The 17,456-nt window shown below is 41.8% G+C and overlaps 1 protein-coding gene across 1 annotated transcript in view; it reads left to right on the top strand.

Moving 5' to 3' along the window:
- MAN1A2 (mannosidase alpha class 1A member 2) overlaps positions 1-11,731 on the top strand; it is a 139,048-nt gene extending 127,317 nt beyond the window's left edge. Inside the window, exons 12-13 of the mRNA XM_054188657.1 lie at positions 2,947-3,062; positions 6,952-11,731. Of these exons, the coding sequence (XP_054044632.1) occupies positions 2,947-3,062; positions 6,952-7,084 (249 nt within the window). The 3' untranslated portion in view covers positions 7,085-11,731. The remainder of the gene's footprint in view (positions 1-2,946; positions 3,063-6,951) is intronic.
- The last annotated feature ends 5,725 nt before the right edge of the window (positions 11,732-17,456 follow it).

The following is a 17,456-nucleotide window of genomic DNA, read 5'->3' as shown; positions in this document are numbered from 1 at the left end:
TGAAGGCAGAACACTGCAAACTTCAAGTGCCTTTTAAGCAGCTTGTCTACAGCACCAAACTTTTCAGCCAGTTTCCTGAAGTTCTGTACACCTCTGAATCAAGGACAATTTGTTTATCCATACTTGAAGAAATAGCTGTATAGCAGTGTTTCAGAGGATTTTTTCCTCTACAATTCATTGCCACCTGCAGTGTCCAGATCACTGATCAACTCAGATAAATCCTCTCCGTATCCTAAACTTCAGTCTCGCCAGAGCCTGTCTCCCCAAGGAGAAATTTCTGAAGATACAAGACTACTTGGTAATTGTAAGGTAAAATAACATCAATATAAATCACACATTTTCTTTCTTCAGGCTTCTAGGCCTGCCAGCTTCACCAGTGTTGCACTCACTTATCCAAGCATGAGACCTCTACGGCACAGAGCAGGATCTCAGTGCTATCTGTTGTCTGCAGTCTCCAGAATAAATGAGTTGTGACTCTTAGGCTGACTTGGAGATTTAATTTTTGGGGAGGCAGGGCACAATGTCCTAACAGTGGTACCGTTTGTTCCTTCTTTCATTTTGCCCCAATCACTAGCAAGTTTCTCCTATTCAAGCCGTGGAACAGTGTCAGGGTTGCTGAGCCGTTGACCAGAGGAATGCCTGCAAGGTCAGACTCTGCACGCTAGGAATTCTGCCAGGATTGTAACCGTTGGAGCTTCTCCTCCAGTCTTGCCACGCTCCACAGCAGAGACAAGATCGTGTTCTGCAGTATCATAAAAAAGGGGATAGTGGCAAGAGGAGGCATTTCATTTCCTGCCTAGAAAGCAAAAGTGCTTTGGCTCTTGTTTCTTCATATCACACCTGCCTGGCGGCTGTAGGACTTGTGGGAAGGAACATGCAAATGGTTCCATAAACAGTGTATGTATTCTTTCTTTCCTGTTTGGCTACCATGTGATAGCTAGCATCACTTGTGGTATGCAAGAGCATGCAAACAGAGAGATTGTCATGCGTGTGATGCTGTTGGGTGAGATGTGTCACATACACCTTCCTCTCCAGACTGTAGAGAAAACCTGGTCAACCCAAATCCCAACATGTGAATGGTCTCAGCGTAACCCTAGCCTGCACAGGTAACCAGATCTGAAAAGAATTCATCCAGACACTTTCTCCTTATAGCCTCAAGTCCCAACAAAAACAGGGAGCGTTTCCATCCAAACTCGGAGAAAGCTCCACTTGAGATAAGGAATTACAGGAAGAATTAGATTTTCCCAAGAAAGAGAGTACCCTTCTTGACATAAGCTCAGGCTCTAGAGCAACCGCCATTCCAGTAACATCCTTTTGCCAGTCTCTCCTCTTGCTTCTTTAAAAATCTTGGTCTTCAGAAATTTGAAAGAACTTTGTACAATCTGTATTATTCTTTGGTCCATGAACAACCTCACATTTCCACAGGTTAGGAGTGTGTACTAGGAGGAGGTGAATTATAGTACCTGGTGTGCTATAGCTTACTGTCCTTGATACCTTGCTTATTTGCCTTTTCCTTCTCCTTGCTTATTTGCCTTTTCCTTCTGATTTCAGTGATGGGATCTGCCAGCATACTTCAGGTCCAATGGAAAATTACCCTTTGTTTCCCAGTATTTCTAGTAAAAGGCTATATTAATGACTTTGAAGAGTTAATTTTGATTGAATTTGTTTTCTCTGCATAAAAAGGGACATCATTCAAAACTTGTTTGCTCCCCTGCCTTGACTCCCCTCAGCTTCTGTTGAGTATAACTAGCAAAACTCAGAATTAACGAATATCTGGGTCTAAAACACCATGTGGAGAGAAACTTCGTACAGGCTAACGGGCTGAATCATAGATTACTGAACTACAGGTAGCTACATTCAGTAGTTGGTAATGACAGACATCCTGAGCCAAACATTTTCCTTCATCACTGTGCCTTTTCTGTCCCTGCATGAATCTATTAAAAGAGTTGGTGTCTGCTGAGGAAGCACTGCCAAAGCAGCAGGGAAGCACAAATAACCTGTGAATCATTTCAGAGTCGTTTCTTTGCAGCCGGTTTTAATGGCTGATATCCTTGTGTGCTGTAAGGTCGTGCATGTGAGTGGAATAATGAAAGCGTAGGCGAGAGGTGCTCTGAGATACTAACTCGTTCTTTCCAGTCTCCTCCTCTTCCATTGTGCTTTTTGCAGTGCTGTGTTGGAGCTGACTAGCTGGGTGATTTGTGAATCGTGGATCCATTGGCGCCTTTCTGCATAGAATGTTTATGGATTTAAACGGCATGCTTTAAAGATAAAGAGCTCTCCGGCAGCCTAGCACACAAGCTGACTTGAGTTTCAACTGTATAAAAGGGAAACAGAGAAGAGCACATGTAGGAGTTCGAAATGTGGGGAGAAAGCAGCAGCTGGAAGAGTTTATAAGGTGAAATCAACAGTCCCTGAAGACGAGTACAGTATTTTATTCCTATTTCAGGAAGTCCCTGTGACTAGCTACTAGTCATAGAGCTCCTATAACTCTTCGAACTCTTCCAGCTGCAAAATCCAGGGATGTTTGTCTTCTTGCTATGCACCTCATAGCACACGTTGCGTTGATTGACTGATGGATGTTCTGCTCAGTGTTACCTATGAGGAGCCGTACCAGCTCAGAGCAAAAGTCTACTGATTCCATGTCCTGTCATCAATATCAGTCAACAGAATTCCTCAGAATACTTTCTTACCATCTAGCAGTTTGCCAGTTGTGGTGTTTTTAGTAGCCCTGGTGGGATTTTACTTCTCTATGTGTCCAGTACCTTTTCATTTTTTTTGGTCAGCACAAACTGTTAACATCCACAGCATCCTCTGACAAGGAGATTTGCAACAGAGTAATGCAGCGTGAAAAAATGCAGCTACCTCCTTTGTTGATCAAGCCTGATCCTTTAACGTTTCCAAATTTTGCTCTACAATTAAACTCTCCTTTTCCTTTCCTCTTTGCAGGCAATTGACAAGTATTGCCGAGTCAGTGGTGGTTTTTCTGGTGTCAAGGATGTCTATTCCTCATCTCCTACGTACGACGACGTACAGCAGAGCTTTTTCCTTGCTGAAACTTTGAAGTAAGTTCTCTTTACTCTTGCATCTTCCTGTAAAAGCTAACATCTAAATTCTAGAAGAATACCATGGATCAACAAATAATCTGCTGTCTTGTCAGGGGGGTTTATGGTTTGGGCTTTTTTTTCCCCCAGCTCTAGAGTCCCAGATCAGCCCATTTTACCAGCAGAAAACATAAGTGCAATTTCCCATTCAAGAAGCTTATATGCTTCAGATATGCTGATTTGATGTGTCTTAAAAAAGCATGTGCCATGCTGTCGTACTGTAGAACCTGTTTCTCCTGTGTGTGTCACTGGGAGGGAGTAAATGCAGGGAACAAAAGTCCTTCATGCCCTTGGATGATTTTTCTGTATTTATCCCACAATATATTTTTCTAGAACGCTTTTTGTTGTAAGCAAGAGTATCAGGCGTATTTTATTCTCTCTTACATACTTAAATATTTTCAGTTCAGTCAAATCAGCAGGACGTCTGCGGTCCATCCTGCAGAAGCTAATGCACTCTGTTGCCTATTTAGTTCAAGTTAAAATGCTCAATGTCACTGGTCTTCCACCAGGTTTCTTTTTAATTAATAACAAAAAATGCTATACTAGAATATGCCATAATAATAAGAAACAACAGTATAAAAATTGGAATATATTATGGAGATTTTACTAAGAGATCCATTTTTAAAACTGAGCTAATGTGTCATGGCTACTCATCTCCTTCATCATTGACACAAACCAGCTATCAAGAGCACTCTTTAATCACACGGTTGTGATCGCTCTGGGGTTGTGCCTATGAAGCAATGTCTTCTAACGTGTGACAATTTTCTCGATAGTCAAGTTACATCAGCAAATTTGGTAATACACTTCTGGCATTGAAATCTGCCGAGATTCCTGTATGGGTTATCTCCCTGAAATCCTCTGAATTATATACTTTTGGAAGAAAAGTGTCCCAAGTTGGCTGTATATTCCCTACCCTTTTTTTTCCCCTCCTGCGTAACAGTTTGGTGGATGTTTTATTTAGTTAAATCCATAGACAGAAGCCACTGCTGGTAATGTGAATGAGACCGGAGCTGCAATTAGGAGACTTAGTTGTTGTCTCTGCTTATATAGCCACTTTCTGCCAACATGTGATGGAAGGGATGATACATATGTTGTTGCACAAACCTGTCGGCAATGAAGACTCATTAAGGTGCCCTTTCTGTCTTTACAACCCAGTGATATGATGAAAAAACAGTTGTAACCATTTGGCAGTCTAGCATGCCATGCAGGCTTTGCGGAATAAACAGGGTTTCTATACAGCAGCAGAGTTTACAGTATCAACAATATCAGATTTTCAGGTTTTAGCTGCAGCTGATGTATGTGAAGATTGATTTGGGGTATTGGGAGCTCAAATTGCAGCAGGGAGAAAGCAGGTTCTGAAAGCAGCAGTACTGGTGCCTGCCTCAGGCACCGCAACATGTTTCACTCGCAAGAAGGGGCTCTGAATTCATCACATATGAGGGGAGTCTGGCTATTCTGTCCTTCCGCTGGCTCCTTACGAAACTCCTCTACATAGTTACAATACTTTGTTACCCCGTGTTATTATTATAAAAATAAAGTCAGCCACTGCTACCTGCTGTGTTGTCTTCATTAATTTTATTTCACTTACTCCTTTGAGTTCATTTTCTGGAGCCTAAAAGCTATACTCCCAAAGAGAGAGGCAGCAGTTTCAAACAGGTCCAGTCAGAGAAGCAATACCTCCCCAGGAGGTGATCTTAGGATGATTGATCTGCCTATAAAAGCCAAATCAGAGAATGAAATCTGCTCCTAAGGGACTTCTTTGGTGACAAGGCTGACCTTTGAAGTATCGCCAGAATCCTGTCTGCATCTTAAATAATCACAAGGAGATACGAAAATCCACTGATGTATCACTCAATAACTGGATGCGTTATAGTGCAAGCATGGCAAAAGAAGGCAGTTCTAGGGAGGAACCGAGAAATGTTTATTGGCTTTTGGTTTGGATCATTTCCTGCTTGTGGGACAAAATGGAGTTTTATTGGAGAACTGGATATTAGGTATTTGATGTTGATGCTATTGGCATAGCCAAACCAGAAACTCCTATCACCTTGAGATAAAATAAAGAATATAAGGTCAGGATAGATCAAATGGCTATGAAAATAAAGACGGAAGGGCTGGGTGTGATGCCATGAGAAAAATGTTGTCCCTCAAAAGAGGGGCATAAAACATGTGTTATGGAATTCCTGCTGTGATCGTCTCTGCTATTGACGATAACTTCTGCAACTTCGTTCCCCTCAAGGTCAAAATTTATACCTCTTCCAAACATGCTGCTCAGATACTTTGGCTTATCAGAGATACTTGCCAAATTATAGTGTTTGGACAGTATGAGTGGCAAGAAGATAGTTGTTGAGTGGGAAGGAGCAAGACGTAGAAATAGGTTGCTTAAGTTATTCAAAGGAAAAGCATGAATCAAATGAGGAAGGTGAATTTGAGTAAGATGAAACGTTGCTGCTATGGTGAAAAAGAGTTCGGAGAGCGGCAGAGGGAGAAAGCAAGGAAGGATTGAGGAGGAAAGGAAAGACGTGACACTTTAAAGATGAATGAAAAATGGAGAGAAAGAAACTAGATATGCAGGACGAAACTGAATCATCTCAGCAAGAAATTTTTATCTGTAAACAGTTAATTGGTGAGGAAGTGGAAAAAAAAAGTAGAGCTTCACTGACTTGTGCTGTGGATACAACCGGCAAATAAAGGTAATGGGAAAACGATCAGGCAGTGACACACGACTGTAGATAGTAGTCTGATTGAGAGAGAGCAAAGTGACAGCAGCCTCAGCAGAGCGAAGGCAGAACAATGTGCATCTGCATTCTAGATATGACAGAGCCCAGTAGTGGAAATGACACCCCTTCCTTGTCACATGCTGCAAGACCTGTCGTTTTCTGGATGGGAAGAAACCAGGCTGAAGGAGAAGCTGAGAGGTCCTGTACACCCATGATGTTATCACAGAATCACAGAATGGTAGGGGTTGGAAGGAACCTTTGGAGATCATCTAGTCCAACCCCGCTGCCAGAGCAGGGTCACCTGGAGCAGGTTGGACAGGAGCACATCCAGGCAGGTTTTGAGTATCTCCAGAGGAGGAGACTCCACCACCTCTCTGGGCAGCCTGTTCCAGGGCTCTGCCACCCTCAAAGTAAAGAAGTTTTCTCTCCTGTTGAGATGGAATTTTCTGTGTTCCAGTTTGTGCCCATTGCCCCTTGTCCTGTCCCTTATGCTTGCATTTCCCCAGTCAGGCTTCCTGGAAGAAGGGAAATGCCTTTTGAATTTTAGCAATGGAGTTTGGAAGCCTTGACAAAGATCCCTTCTACCAATATCTCCCAGAGATCATAGCACAGCCACATTCAAAAGTGTGTAGTAAGAAAAAAGAACCAAAAAATACTCTTCTTCCACACATGTCCAGAAACCTTAACTTGGTTACATGCTTCATTTGCTCTGCATTGCTTTATAATGTACAACATTTATGAATCCCTTCTGCGCAATATATTGGCCCATTTCTTCCCACAAGAAGCTGAACCAACTTCCAGCATGGTGATGACAAGTCGGATTATCTGGCGTGGCTTACTGGCTTCGCTTGTGCTTCCTCGAAATCTTTGTTTCCAAAACCAAAAGTTATTTGGAGAAATTAAAATGTTGTCTTCATAACAACTTTTCATTGAAGGGCTTGATCATGATAAAAATGACTTTTCAGATCATTATAATGGGGAAGATAGCGTGTGTGCTATATGAAAATGGAAGCAAGTAACTTGTTTATAGCTTTAGCTGCTAACTTGGGTGGCCTGAAGCTGCTGTGTTGCCCCTTCCTGTCTGTTACTCTGTTTTAATACTCACCATTTTTCCTCTCTGTCTTGATATCTAGGTATTTGTATCTGCTTTTCTCCAATGATGACCTTCTACCATTAGACAACTGGGTTTTTAACACAGAAGCTCATCCTCTGCCTGTTTTACATTTAGCCAACACCACACTGTCAGGAAATCCTGCATATCGATAAAAACAGCTCTATGAAGAGGAAAAGAGACTGTTTTCAGCTCTGATTTGTTTACATGGACCACTTGAGACTTTAAGCAGGAGAGGAGACAGACACTTGATAAAAACTAGACCTCTGAGTCAAGCAAATACTGGCGTGAGAAACAAAGCTCTTCAACATATAGATAAGTTAAAACTGAAAAAAAGTTGTTTTATACATGACCAAAACACATTAGTGTGGTATTTGCAGGACAGAGACTTCATGTGCTTTGAACCCTAGCAAGACATCGAATCTACTGTTTAGTATAAACACAGCAGCATACGGAAGAAGAGGCTTTCCCATCCACGGAGAGGAACTTGCTGCAGTTGGCTGTTGCAAAGAACAACACATCAGTCACCTCTTCAGATCGGGTGGGTTCCAAATACCTAGATTTTATTTTTCTTTTTTTGTGTTTGATGATGGCATGAACAAAGCAACAACAAAAAGCAACATCACTGCACCAGCAGCATCAGGATTTGGATTTTTTTCTGTACCTGTCTGAATTTTCTAAGGAGCATCTGTTTGTCCAGACTGGCAGCCATTCTCAGGGCCTCTAAGCTATTAAAACTCAACTCTAAACTATAAAAACTATTGCCTCCTCATTTTCCCTTTTCAAAATAATGCTGAAAGATCTGTGCTGTATGCTTACATAAAAAAAAAAACCAATTAGTAAGCATTTGGTCGTTTGTTCACCGTCAGCAACGTTGGCTTAGTTCATTTGGCAAGCTACAGTCACAAAGTCTGGAGCATATCGCAGGGGTAGGAAGGAGCTTAAGTTTCCCTTCCTCACAAATCCTGTCAGATGGAAAAAAACATTCTTTTATTAGCTAAATAAACAGAGAGAAAAACAGTCTCTCATGATTTATGTAACGAGATACAGTATACAGCACTTAAAAATGCTCCCCCTTAGCTAAGCAGCAGAAGTTTGTTGCTTTGTATTTTTCCACACGATCAAGATTTTTCCTAAAAGTTAAATTTCATTCTTTGGATAGTATTCATGGAACCTTCTTTGCAGGTATGTGTATAACAGAAGCCCCAGACTGTCTTTGATTTAGTTTACAAAACTCCTTTTGGTGCTTCAGTACAAAGCCAACACGATCTTCTTTGGAAACAACATGCATTTGAGTGGAAAAAGAAACTGAAGAGTATCTTTTTCCCTTAGTTTATGAGAAATGAGATGCTGTTTACCTGCATAGGTTTTTTTTCCCCTGAGTACTCCTAGGCTGTGCAGGAGAGTATCACTTGAACGGAGTCTGCTTCCGTCTTCATTTATTTGCTAAAATAAGTTTTGGCTTTTCAAGTGTATCTCAATCTCTTTTTTTTTTTTTACCATTGTTTCAAAATCCTTACAGCTCAAATTATTCTTTTCAATCCCTCTCCCATGGGGACTGGCCCCTTTGCTGAAAAGGAGCTGTGAGGTGCTCCTTTTCCTCCTAATTAGTACACAGGTTGAGTCTTATAAAAAAAATCTTGATTGTGTTTTCATACTAGAGTGAGTGGAAGAACTCGTCATTGAGCTACAGCAGTCCAGCCTCAGATCTAAAGGGAGTGAGTGCTATTTCTCCCCCTCAAAAATGTTATATATGAAGTTTTATATACAAAAGTTTTTCTCTCCACGATATTATAATATATCTGACTGTACATTGTAGTAGGATTTCCCCCATAAAATTTTTCTTCACTTGTCTTTGACACTAACTTAGGCACAGAAATCATCACATGATCTAAGAAAAAATGCTATCAGATGCTTTTTTTCTGGACAGTTACTTTAGTTTAAGATGAGATAGACATAGAGCTTGGAAAAATCTCCAATCTCAATGTTTTTACTTTAATACCGGTTGCTTAGTTACTGTAATTTGCAGCAGTATCTTAAAAATAATTTAAGAACTGATAAAGTGATTGATATAGTAAATAATACCGATTCAACTAATTGTTTATTTAAAATTAAAAGTAGCTTAATAAATGGGTTCTTCTTACTGGTCCCACATTAATTTATTTTTCTAATTAGTATTCAGCAACTTGCTGAAGAGCTAGCCATTTTTCATTTTCCAAAGTTCAGATATGTTGTGTTTTCAGATTGAGTTTTTTCCACCCCATGAGAACTGTTATTGGTTTAAAACTGTACTTGATTGCATTCTTCTCCTAAATCTCTCTGGATACAAAGGAGAAAGAGGAAAAGCAGACTCTTCTGCTTATTAAAAATAATAATAAAAAAATAAAGGAAAAAGGAAAGGGGGGAGGAAGGGAAGAAAAACGCATCTTCCACCCCATACACCCATCCCCATATACCTCCTGATAAATGCAGATATAGAATGGCTGCCAGTCTGTTCAGAGAAAGGTCAAGAACACAATTTTGGAGTCTCAGAAACAGCAAACTTCTTCTCATTGCTGCCTCTTCCACCTCCTCTTGTGAATTAAAGAGCAGCCCTTCAAATTAATTCCTCCATGAATCCCAATGGGTTAACTCACTGCCACAAGAAAGCTTGAGTTGAGGACCTAAGCCATTTCATGTTATGGGATGGTATTTTTCTCAAAGCAGATGTACAGTACTGCTATTTCTTCTTTGTGTAGACAAGCAGCAGGTACCAAATAAAGGACACTTGTTTCTCGTTTTCCGGTTACCCCAATGGCTGTCAGTTTCTACTCAATCACTCTCTAAAATACAAACTATCCTTATCCTCTAGAAGCTACTGATGTTTATAGTCTATCAAAAATAATGCATTTTATGGACTAATTGCTGTGTCATTCATGAATCTCTCCATCCTGAGATTTCTTAGAGCAAGCTGAGTTTGGAGGTCATGGGTTCTGAGCGAGGTGGGTGCTTAATAACGAAGCACCATGGATATTGAAACTTCTGACTGAAGTTACGTGCCCTCCTTCTGGGTCCTTCACCGAGAAGTGGGTTCTGATCTGCAGAATGGCATTATGTGCAACCCAAAGTTCAGACTCTTTTCCCTCTGGGTGTGTAGGGTACAGTAGAATATTGCCATTTTCATTCTGTTGCTGCTGTCTTACATACTTTCATGAAGGTAGGGTGTAAATTTAAGCACAAAATGACTTTTTAGTCCTAGTTGTTTCCGAGTCTTGCGCTGTATTCTCTAACAAAACAATCCTCGTTTTCTTTAGGTAGCTGTCCCATTTTAGCAATTTCTACAATATCCTCTCCTCATACAGGATGAAATAAAGAACAGAAAATCATGTATGTTTTTGGCACATTGGATTTGGGCAAGAGCCTGGAAATCCCAGAATTGTCTGTTTCCTGTTTGCATGCAGTCAAAACAAGGATGTTGGGTTCTTTTCCTAATCCAAGCCTCAGGCTTGCCTGTTGGTCAGGATCTGCTAGCAGTACATTTTTTTTCTTAACTTGACAGCTTGACTTTTCAAAGAAGCCAGGTTCCTGCAGCTTCCATTGACCACCCTGCAGCTGTGTGTGTCCTGCAGTCAAGAAGTCAACTTCTTAGCTTTGTCCTCTAAAGGAAAACAAAACCTTGAATGATATTTTGGGTATTCATTTTTCTGCATAATACAGTCTTTAAAACTGTATGCTTAAGGAAAGTATGGAAAATAGTAAGTATGCTGGAGTAAAGGGAAAAGCAGGTAGTTCCCTGTGCCATTCACACCTTTGAGGCTCCTTTAGCTCCCTACTCCAAATTTGTGGATCGCTGTCTTCTACCTCCCAATCACTGACATATTCCCACCCAATATTTTACAAGATTTGTATGTTGAGTATCCAGGTTCTGAGAAGAGAAAATAATTGCACGCTCCCTGTAATACCATCCTTTAAGATTAAAGGTCTACCCTGTGCTGACTTAGAGCTAAGCAAAGCCCTACCGGGCTGTCTTTTATGATCCCCTCTCCTATCCCTCAGGAAATGATATTACAAACCTTCATAATGCCACTCTCCCTCTTCTGAATGGAGAAGTGGTTAATAGCATTAAACATTGAAAAGATCAACAAAGTAACCTGGCATCCACAGGAAATGGTGAGGTAGTTTACATCTCAGGGCTGTAGTAACAGGCTTTTAGCAAATTGAGCCTGTTATGTACATTAATAAGTCTAGTCCATGGGGGACAAATAAGAAACGGGCTTCTTGTTACTAGAGAAAAATGAAAGCAAGCTCTTGATCCACACTGTAGTTCGGAGATCTGTTCACCCTGGTAAGACATCCCTCTTTCGCTCCTTGAATTTTGAGAAACAGTCTTTGACTCAAGAGTTTGTGTTGCCATACAAAGAGGAAACCCAAGCTCTCTTGCAAGTTATGTGTGTACGACTGTAGCAGAGATGACAAGCACTACCCTGCTTCGGCTGTTAGCTCCTTCTAACAAACTGCTCTGTAATTGCCCAGAAAAGTTGGGAACCACCGAAGTTGAAGGAGGCAGCCTGACTTGTTATGGTGAATTGTTGCCTTTAATCCTAATCACTTGGTGGAAGTTGGATTTGCATTCTGCCTTTATTCTTGCTTTGTCTAAAATTCACAGATTATTTTTCGTCCAAAATAATAAAAGGGCAAAAGTCTATCTTCTGATGTGGAAACCTTCTGCCTCTGACCTGGAATCCTGCATATGTACTTTTTACAGATTAAAAATAATATTGTATATAAAAAAGATTGAATAAAGAATGTCTTTAAGTGAAAAAGGTGCATTTTGTGTCCTTTGCCTTCAATAGCAACCTCCTGTAGCGCTGGACTGTGAAGCTGATCCTCTTTCATAGGCTTGGTGGGGCTGCAGCTTTTCTTTCCCCTGCAGCTCTGTTAGGGACTTTGTCAACTTAAACATGTAGCAAGACCCCCTATTGCAAAAGTAAGCCCCTGTACCCCTTCCTTGCTTTTAACAGGTCACTGTAGCGCTCAAATTTTTCTCTAAGATGTAGCTAAATGTACAACATTTTGAGGCTGTTTCTGTATGCTGTTGGGAAAGCCCCCAAATCTCAAAATTTTGAGATTTCTACCCTTTTGTTAAATTTGTGTGAAAGTGGCTAAAAAGTTCAAAGATTCTTAGTGATGAGGATAAAGGGGGCAGGCAGACAAGCAGTGCTACTAAATAAACTTAATTTTCTTAAGACACCACGTTAAAACCCCAGCTTTTCTTGATGCTAAATAGTTAGCGAATTGGGCAATTAAGTCTTGTCCATCTGTTCCTCTGCCTTCTGTGAAAAGGAAGACATTTGTAATTGTTTAAATATTGTTCACAGTAAAATTGGTATGAGGACATTGCTTCGAGTGAGCCCGTTTTCCCCTGCACCTTTAAATTCACTGGAACTGCTGCCATAGCTCTCTGTTTTGCAGGACAGCAAGTGAATAACCAGATTTGCTTTCTGATTCACATTAACTGTAGATAATCCTTACTGTCTGACATCACCCATATTGCTCATACGCGGTACCTTGTTTTCGTGGTGTGCCGTGACTGCCATCCTGTGCGTCCTGTTTTATGCATGTCCAGTGTTTTATATCCAAAGCCCAGCCTTCCCGGGGTGCTTCTGCCTCAAGATGCAACGCGCTCCTTCAGTATTGCTTCATAAGAGAAAATTGCTTTCAAAGTGCCAGAATTCGATCCAACATGTGACACCAGGTACACAGCTGCTGTCCTGGCATGCCATCCAAGATCCAGTTATGCATTCAGCTATCGCTCCCTGGCTTTCCACAGAAGCGCCACGTTTGCGATGCACACAGCTTCCTACCACAGTGCCACTGCCAACGCGGCGTCTTTTGCGTCCATTGATCTTAACCATGGTGTGCTCAGCCCTTAAGGCACCTCCTTGAAATTCACTTCTCGCACCAAAGCGTGTTTGCTATGTCTGTCCATGTCACACAGCCTCGGCCACTGAGCCCTCACGCACAAAACCTTGCCTCCTCCTCTAGTACCATCAAGCCCTCTGTCCTTGTGTGTAACATTTTGGCCTATACTGAAGGCTTCATCGCTGTCCTCGCTGCTCTTCAAACGGGATCCTGTCCTTTGTGGTTGTGCTGCATTGTCTCTGCCTCTTCAACAGTGAAGTGTTTCACCTCTCCGCTTCTACCTCTTCTGAAACACGCTTTCTTTGCACGTCCTCTGCCGAGGATATATAGCCGATATCTTCTTTTATTTCCCCTTTGGCTCTCTGCCTGCGTGTCACCCGCCCCTCTCCCTTCCCTTGTAGGCTCCGTGATTGTGTGTGCTCCTTCTTGGAGACCATGTGCCTTTCCTATGCATGTTAATTAGCTGTATTTAAAAATCCTGAAATTAATCCTTAATGGGTTATTTTTAGCCCTCATCTTGTAGCTCTGGGAGTTGGCTTCTCTCAGTGCAAAGCCATAGGCATTCTGTGGGCTTTGGAAAGGAAACGTTACTCTATTTGTGCCGGTTCATATGTGGGATGTGTGAAGGTTGGTGGTGGTGTGCTTTTCTTTTTTAACGTGAAGAGCAAGAGTCTTTTTGACAACAATATTTCAGGCAGAGCAAACTCCCATGTGAAAGGGTTTGAGAAGAGCAGTCACTCTGATAGCCAAACTGCTTGCAGGTAAAAATTCAGGGAAGGATTTGGGGAGGAAGAAAAAAACACTGTGTGTGCATGCGTACCAACAGCTTTGTCACTTTCTTTCTTACATGGTTTCCATTGTACAAGTAGTTCTAGGCAAGAGGTAAGATGTCTGTTACCATATAAACCAGAAAGGATGAGCTGCTGCATGACTGAGGAAACAGCATCGTGTGTTGGGATGGGATCACATAGAAGTCCCATGTGAGCTGCGTTACTGATACAACTACAAAAAAGAAGACTGTCCCTCAGGCGTTTCTTCCACAAGCTGGTGCTGTGTATGTCTGCATACCCATCTCTTCACCAGTCCATGCTGAAGCTTCAGCAAGGAAACCTGTGGAGGAAGCCCCAAAGAATAGGAGTGGATGCCAGCAGCCTGCTACTTCACCCGCAACAGAGGCCTGTGCGTGGGTTCCAGGACGTGAGGTGCAGGAAGATTTGCCATGTGGATTTACTCACATGGACAAGTAGACCCATCCATGACTGGTGTCTGGATCATGCCCAGCATTCCTGTGAATCCCTCTACAGAGCGTCTGGCTTAACTTTAACCACCGGTGAGGCCACAGAGTGTATTTTGAAGAGTCACTGAAGATGCAGAATTACTTGGGATACCAAAGACAGAGGCTTTCAGGGAAACAGACACTACATTTTATGAGATAAATCATTCTCCAGGTGAAGGATGTATGGTACATCTCATGTAACTAAACTTCAGTAATCTTGATCAATTTGTCTTGAAAATATGAAGTGGAACACAAGAGCTGCGCAGTGGATAAAGAACTGTGTAAAGGAGAAACAACAAAGTATAAAAAGTAGAAGGAAACTTCTAGGTGTTTTAGTGAATGTCACTAAATCCTGGTACTACGGCAAATGTGTAATAGCAAGAAGAATTTGTTTGCAGCAGAAGAAAACTTGGAAGAATTGTCAATAAAGAGAATGAAGGATCAGATAATCCCGAGGCCTGGAATAGCAGAAGACAGAAGAAATGTAAAAAGTCAAAAGTCAAACTTGTTCCTCCTGGGCCTAGAAGCAAAACCATTCACTGTAATCTGGGATGTTGTCAGTCTGTATTTATTAACATTGAGAAAGACCCGCATGTACAGTCAGCCATAATGGTGCAGGTCACCAATGCAAGGTGAAAGAAAGCAAGTGGAAATAAAAAAATGGCTGTGCTGGCTCAAAACTAAGGTCTGTCTAACCTAGCATCTTGGCTCAACACTGACCAAGAGCAGATTCCCACAGAAGAGTAGAAAAATAAGAATGTATTAATGCTTCACAAATGTACCCTGAAATGATCTGCAGCTTCCTGAGCCATAGGTGGTATCTTTGTATTTAATAGCCCTTGACATTCAGGGGGGAGGGCTATGTTCTTAGGAATTGGTTCAGTCACTTACTGGGTCAATAGAGACCGTCAGTGCGCAGAGCAAGCACTGCCAAAAAGGCTCATGGTGTTGGCAAAGCGTGCGTGCATTGAAAGGGTATTTCTGATGAAACTAAAAAAGCATCGTGTGTTGTACAAAGTAGGATGAAAACATCTGAGATACGGTGTATGGTTCTGGTCTCCCATATTTAGGAGGTCTCGTCTCAGTGGAACAGGTGCAAGACAGGAGTATTTAGGCTTATCAGGGAATGGAATGTTTGTGTCAAGAGAGGTGAGAAGAAGAGTGTAGCCTGGCAAAATGGAAGACTAACAGAGACGATAACTGCTGTCCACAATACATCAAGCAGCTGATCATCCTGGGAGAGAAAAAAAGCTGTTTTTCCTGGAGGACAAACCTGTAAAAAAAACCCTCACACAAATGGATACACGCAATATCTGAATAATTTCTGACAACGAGGTCCTAGAAGTAGAAAACATGTTGATCTGCTGAAGAAAAGGATGATGATGTATGCTTGCCTGCAATTTCAGGTACCTGCAGCAAGGATATAGGAGGTCCCTTCCTGTCCTACCTTCCAGAACCCCTATGGGAGCTCTATATCTAGGGCTGAATTTACAAAAGCCCTTTTCTTTGTGCTGTTACATGTTTCTAGTGCAGGGCAGATGTAAAATGCCATTGGATCAGAAAAAAAAAAGCCTTTCTTGTCTACATGGATGGGAGTACTTGGTTCACATTTGCTATGTAGTTGAGTAAGGATGATTAGAAAATCATCCCCTGCTATTAAGTTTTCTGACATGGTTATCTGCTTAGCCTTCACCATTGGATTTGCTATGGCTGAATCAGAAACACACTGCAATTGTTGAAGCACAGTGCTATCAACATAGGACACCACTATGTAAAAGATTTGTTATTGAATAAGGAACAAGGAATATGATACTAAAATAGAAGAGTGGTACAGTCCACAAATAGAGTCATTTGTGCAATGATTCTTACACAACAAAATAAGTAAAGATCATCAGTACCCCCAGAGAGAGAATCTCTGAAGATACCATCTGTTGCATCTGCTTATATTGTCTTGCCTGTATTTGTATATGCGGATTGCTGTCATCAGCTCGTGTTGTCCTTTATTTGGGTATGTATCCCATTATTACTTGAGGTGCTTTATGTCTGTGGCTTATTTCTATACTAATTAATGTTTATATCAAGGGATTTCCCTGACAGTTCTCTGGCATTTTAGCGAGTATACTCTTAGATTTGCACTGATACATAGTTATGCATTTTATACACTTTAACCAGGCAAATAATATCAAAGAATCCATATGTGATTGCTGTTATTATGCTCAAAGTGTACAACCAGTGTTACTTGGGCAACTATGTATATCAAACTAAAATCTATAGCCTGCTAAAACACTATGCCAAGCTTCTGTAAACTTAGACACTGTATTCCTACTTGTGTCACAGCAAGGTTAGGTTTTCAGGTTCTCTTTAGGTATTTTTCAGCTGGAGTGGAAATTTTCCGCAGGAAAAGAATGCCCCAAATCTTTGCATACCCAGCAGTCACCAACTTGTGGGATTAATTGCTTTCCTGTGAAGCAGACTTTGTGGAGTTCAGCGACAACAGGGAAAAATTCACTGCCACATCCAGGAGACATTGTTACACTGATTTTTTTATTGGCTTAAATAATACATAAATGCTGCTTTTCCAGGTGTGTGGTCTAAGTAAACCTTTCGATGTACTGCCTCTGATTTCCTCCAGTTCCTGCTCATGCTATTTCTTAATAGAGCAGAAGTCCGTGGGGAAAACACATCAGCCCCTTCACAGAGCACAGTGTGTAGCCCTGGAGGTGTTCCCTCTGAACAGGTTATGTTCGGTGCCAGATGCTTGTTAGCTGCATCAGAAAGATGCTCTGCCTGCGTCCATATCTCACCCTTGCACTAGAAATTTCTCTGCCAGCTTGAGCAGTCGGAAAAGGGCACCGATGCGGCTGGCTGCACTCTGGTGCTGGTACCACCTTGCTCACCTCTCTGCTTGCTGCTGTATTCTGTGTTTGAGGCATATCCTGGCTAGTCAGCCCAAAATTTGAAAGTTATGATTCAATTTCAATAGTATGAGACGAACTTCCAAAATGGTGACATTTGAACATGAGGTTCAAATGTCAGACGCTCATTGTCTGCCTCCCAAATGCTGAACGTCCTTTGCCCACCTCTGTGTGTGCGCAACAGCAGATGCAGCTGACTCACCAGGATGTGCAAAGACCCCCGCTTCAGCAGCCAACAGGGCTCAGCAGACCCAGCCACGCGCAGGGGACGCAGGAACCTGCCCTGAACGGGTCGGGAAATCAACACAAAGGCTGGTGGGAGTTTGTCATCTGGAACATGAATCGTGACTGTGAGGAGCCTTCTCCCTGGAGAGGAGCACACACGCCTGACGGGAAGGGTCTGGTAACCTCTGCGGACACCATGGGATTTCAACT

The sequence above is a fragment of the Rissa tridactyla genome, chromosome 1 (genome assembly GCF_028500815.1).
Source record: "Rissa tridactyla isolate bRisTri1 chromosome 1, bRisTri1.patW.cur.20221130, whole genome shotgun sequence".
Classification (NCBI taxonomy): domain Eukaryota; kingdom Metazoa; phylum Chordata; class Aves; order Charadriiformes; family Laridae; genus Rissa; species Rissa tridactyla.
The sequence above is the reverse complement of the archived record's forward strand: the minus strand, read 5'-3'. Positions and strand labels throughout refer to the sequence as shown.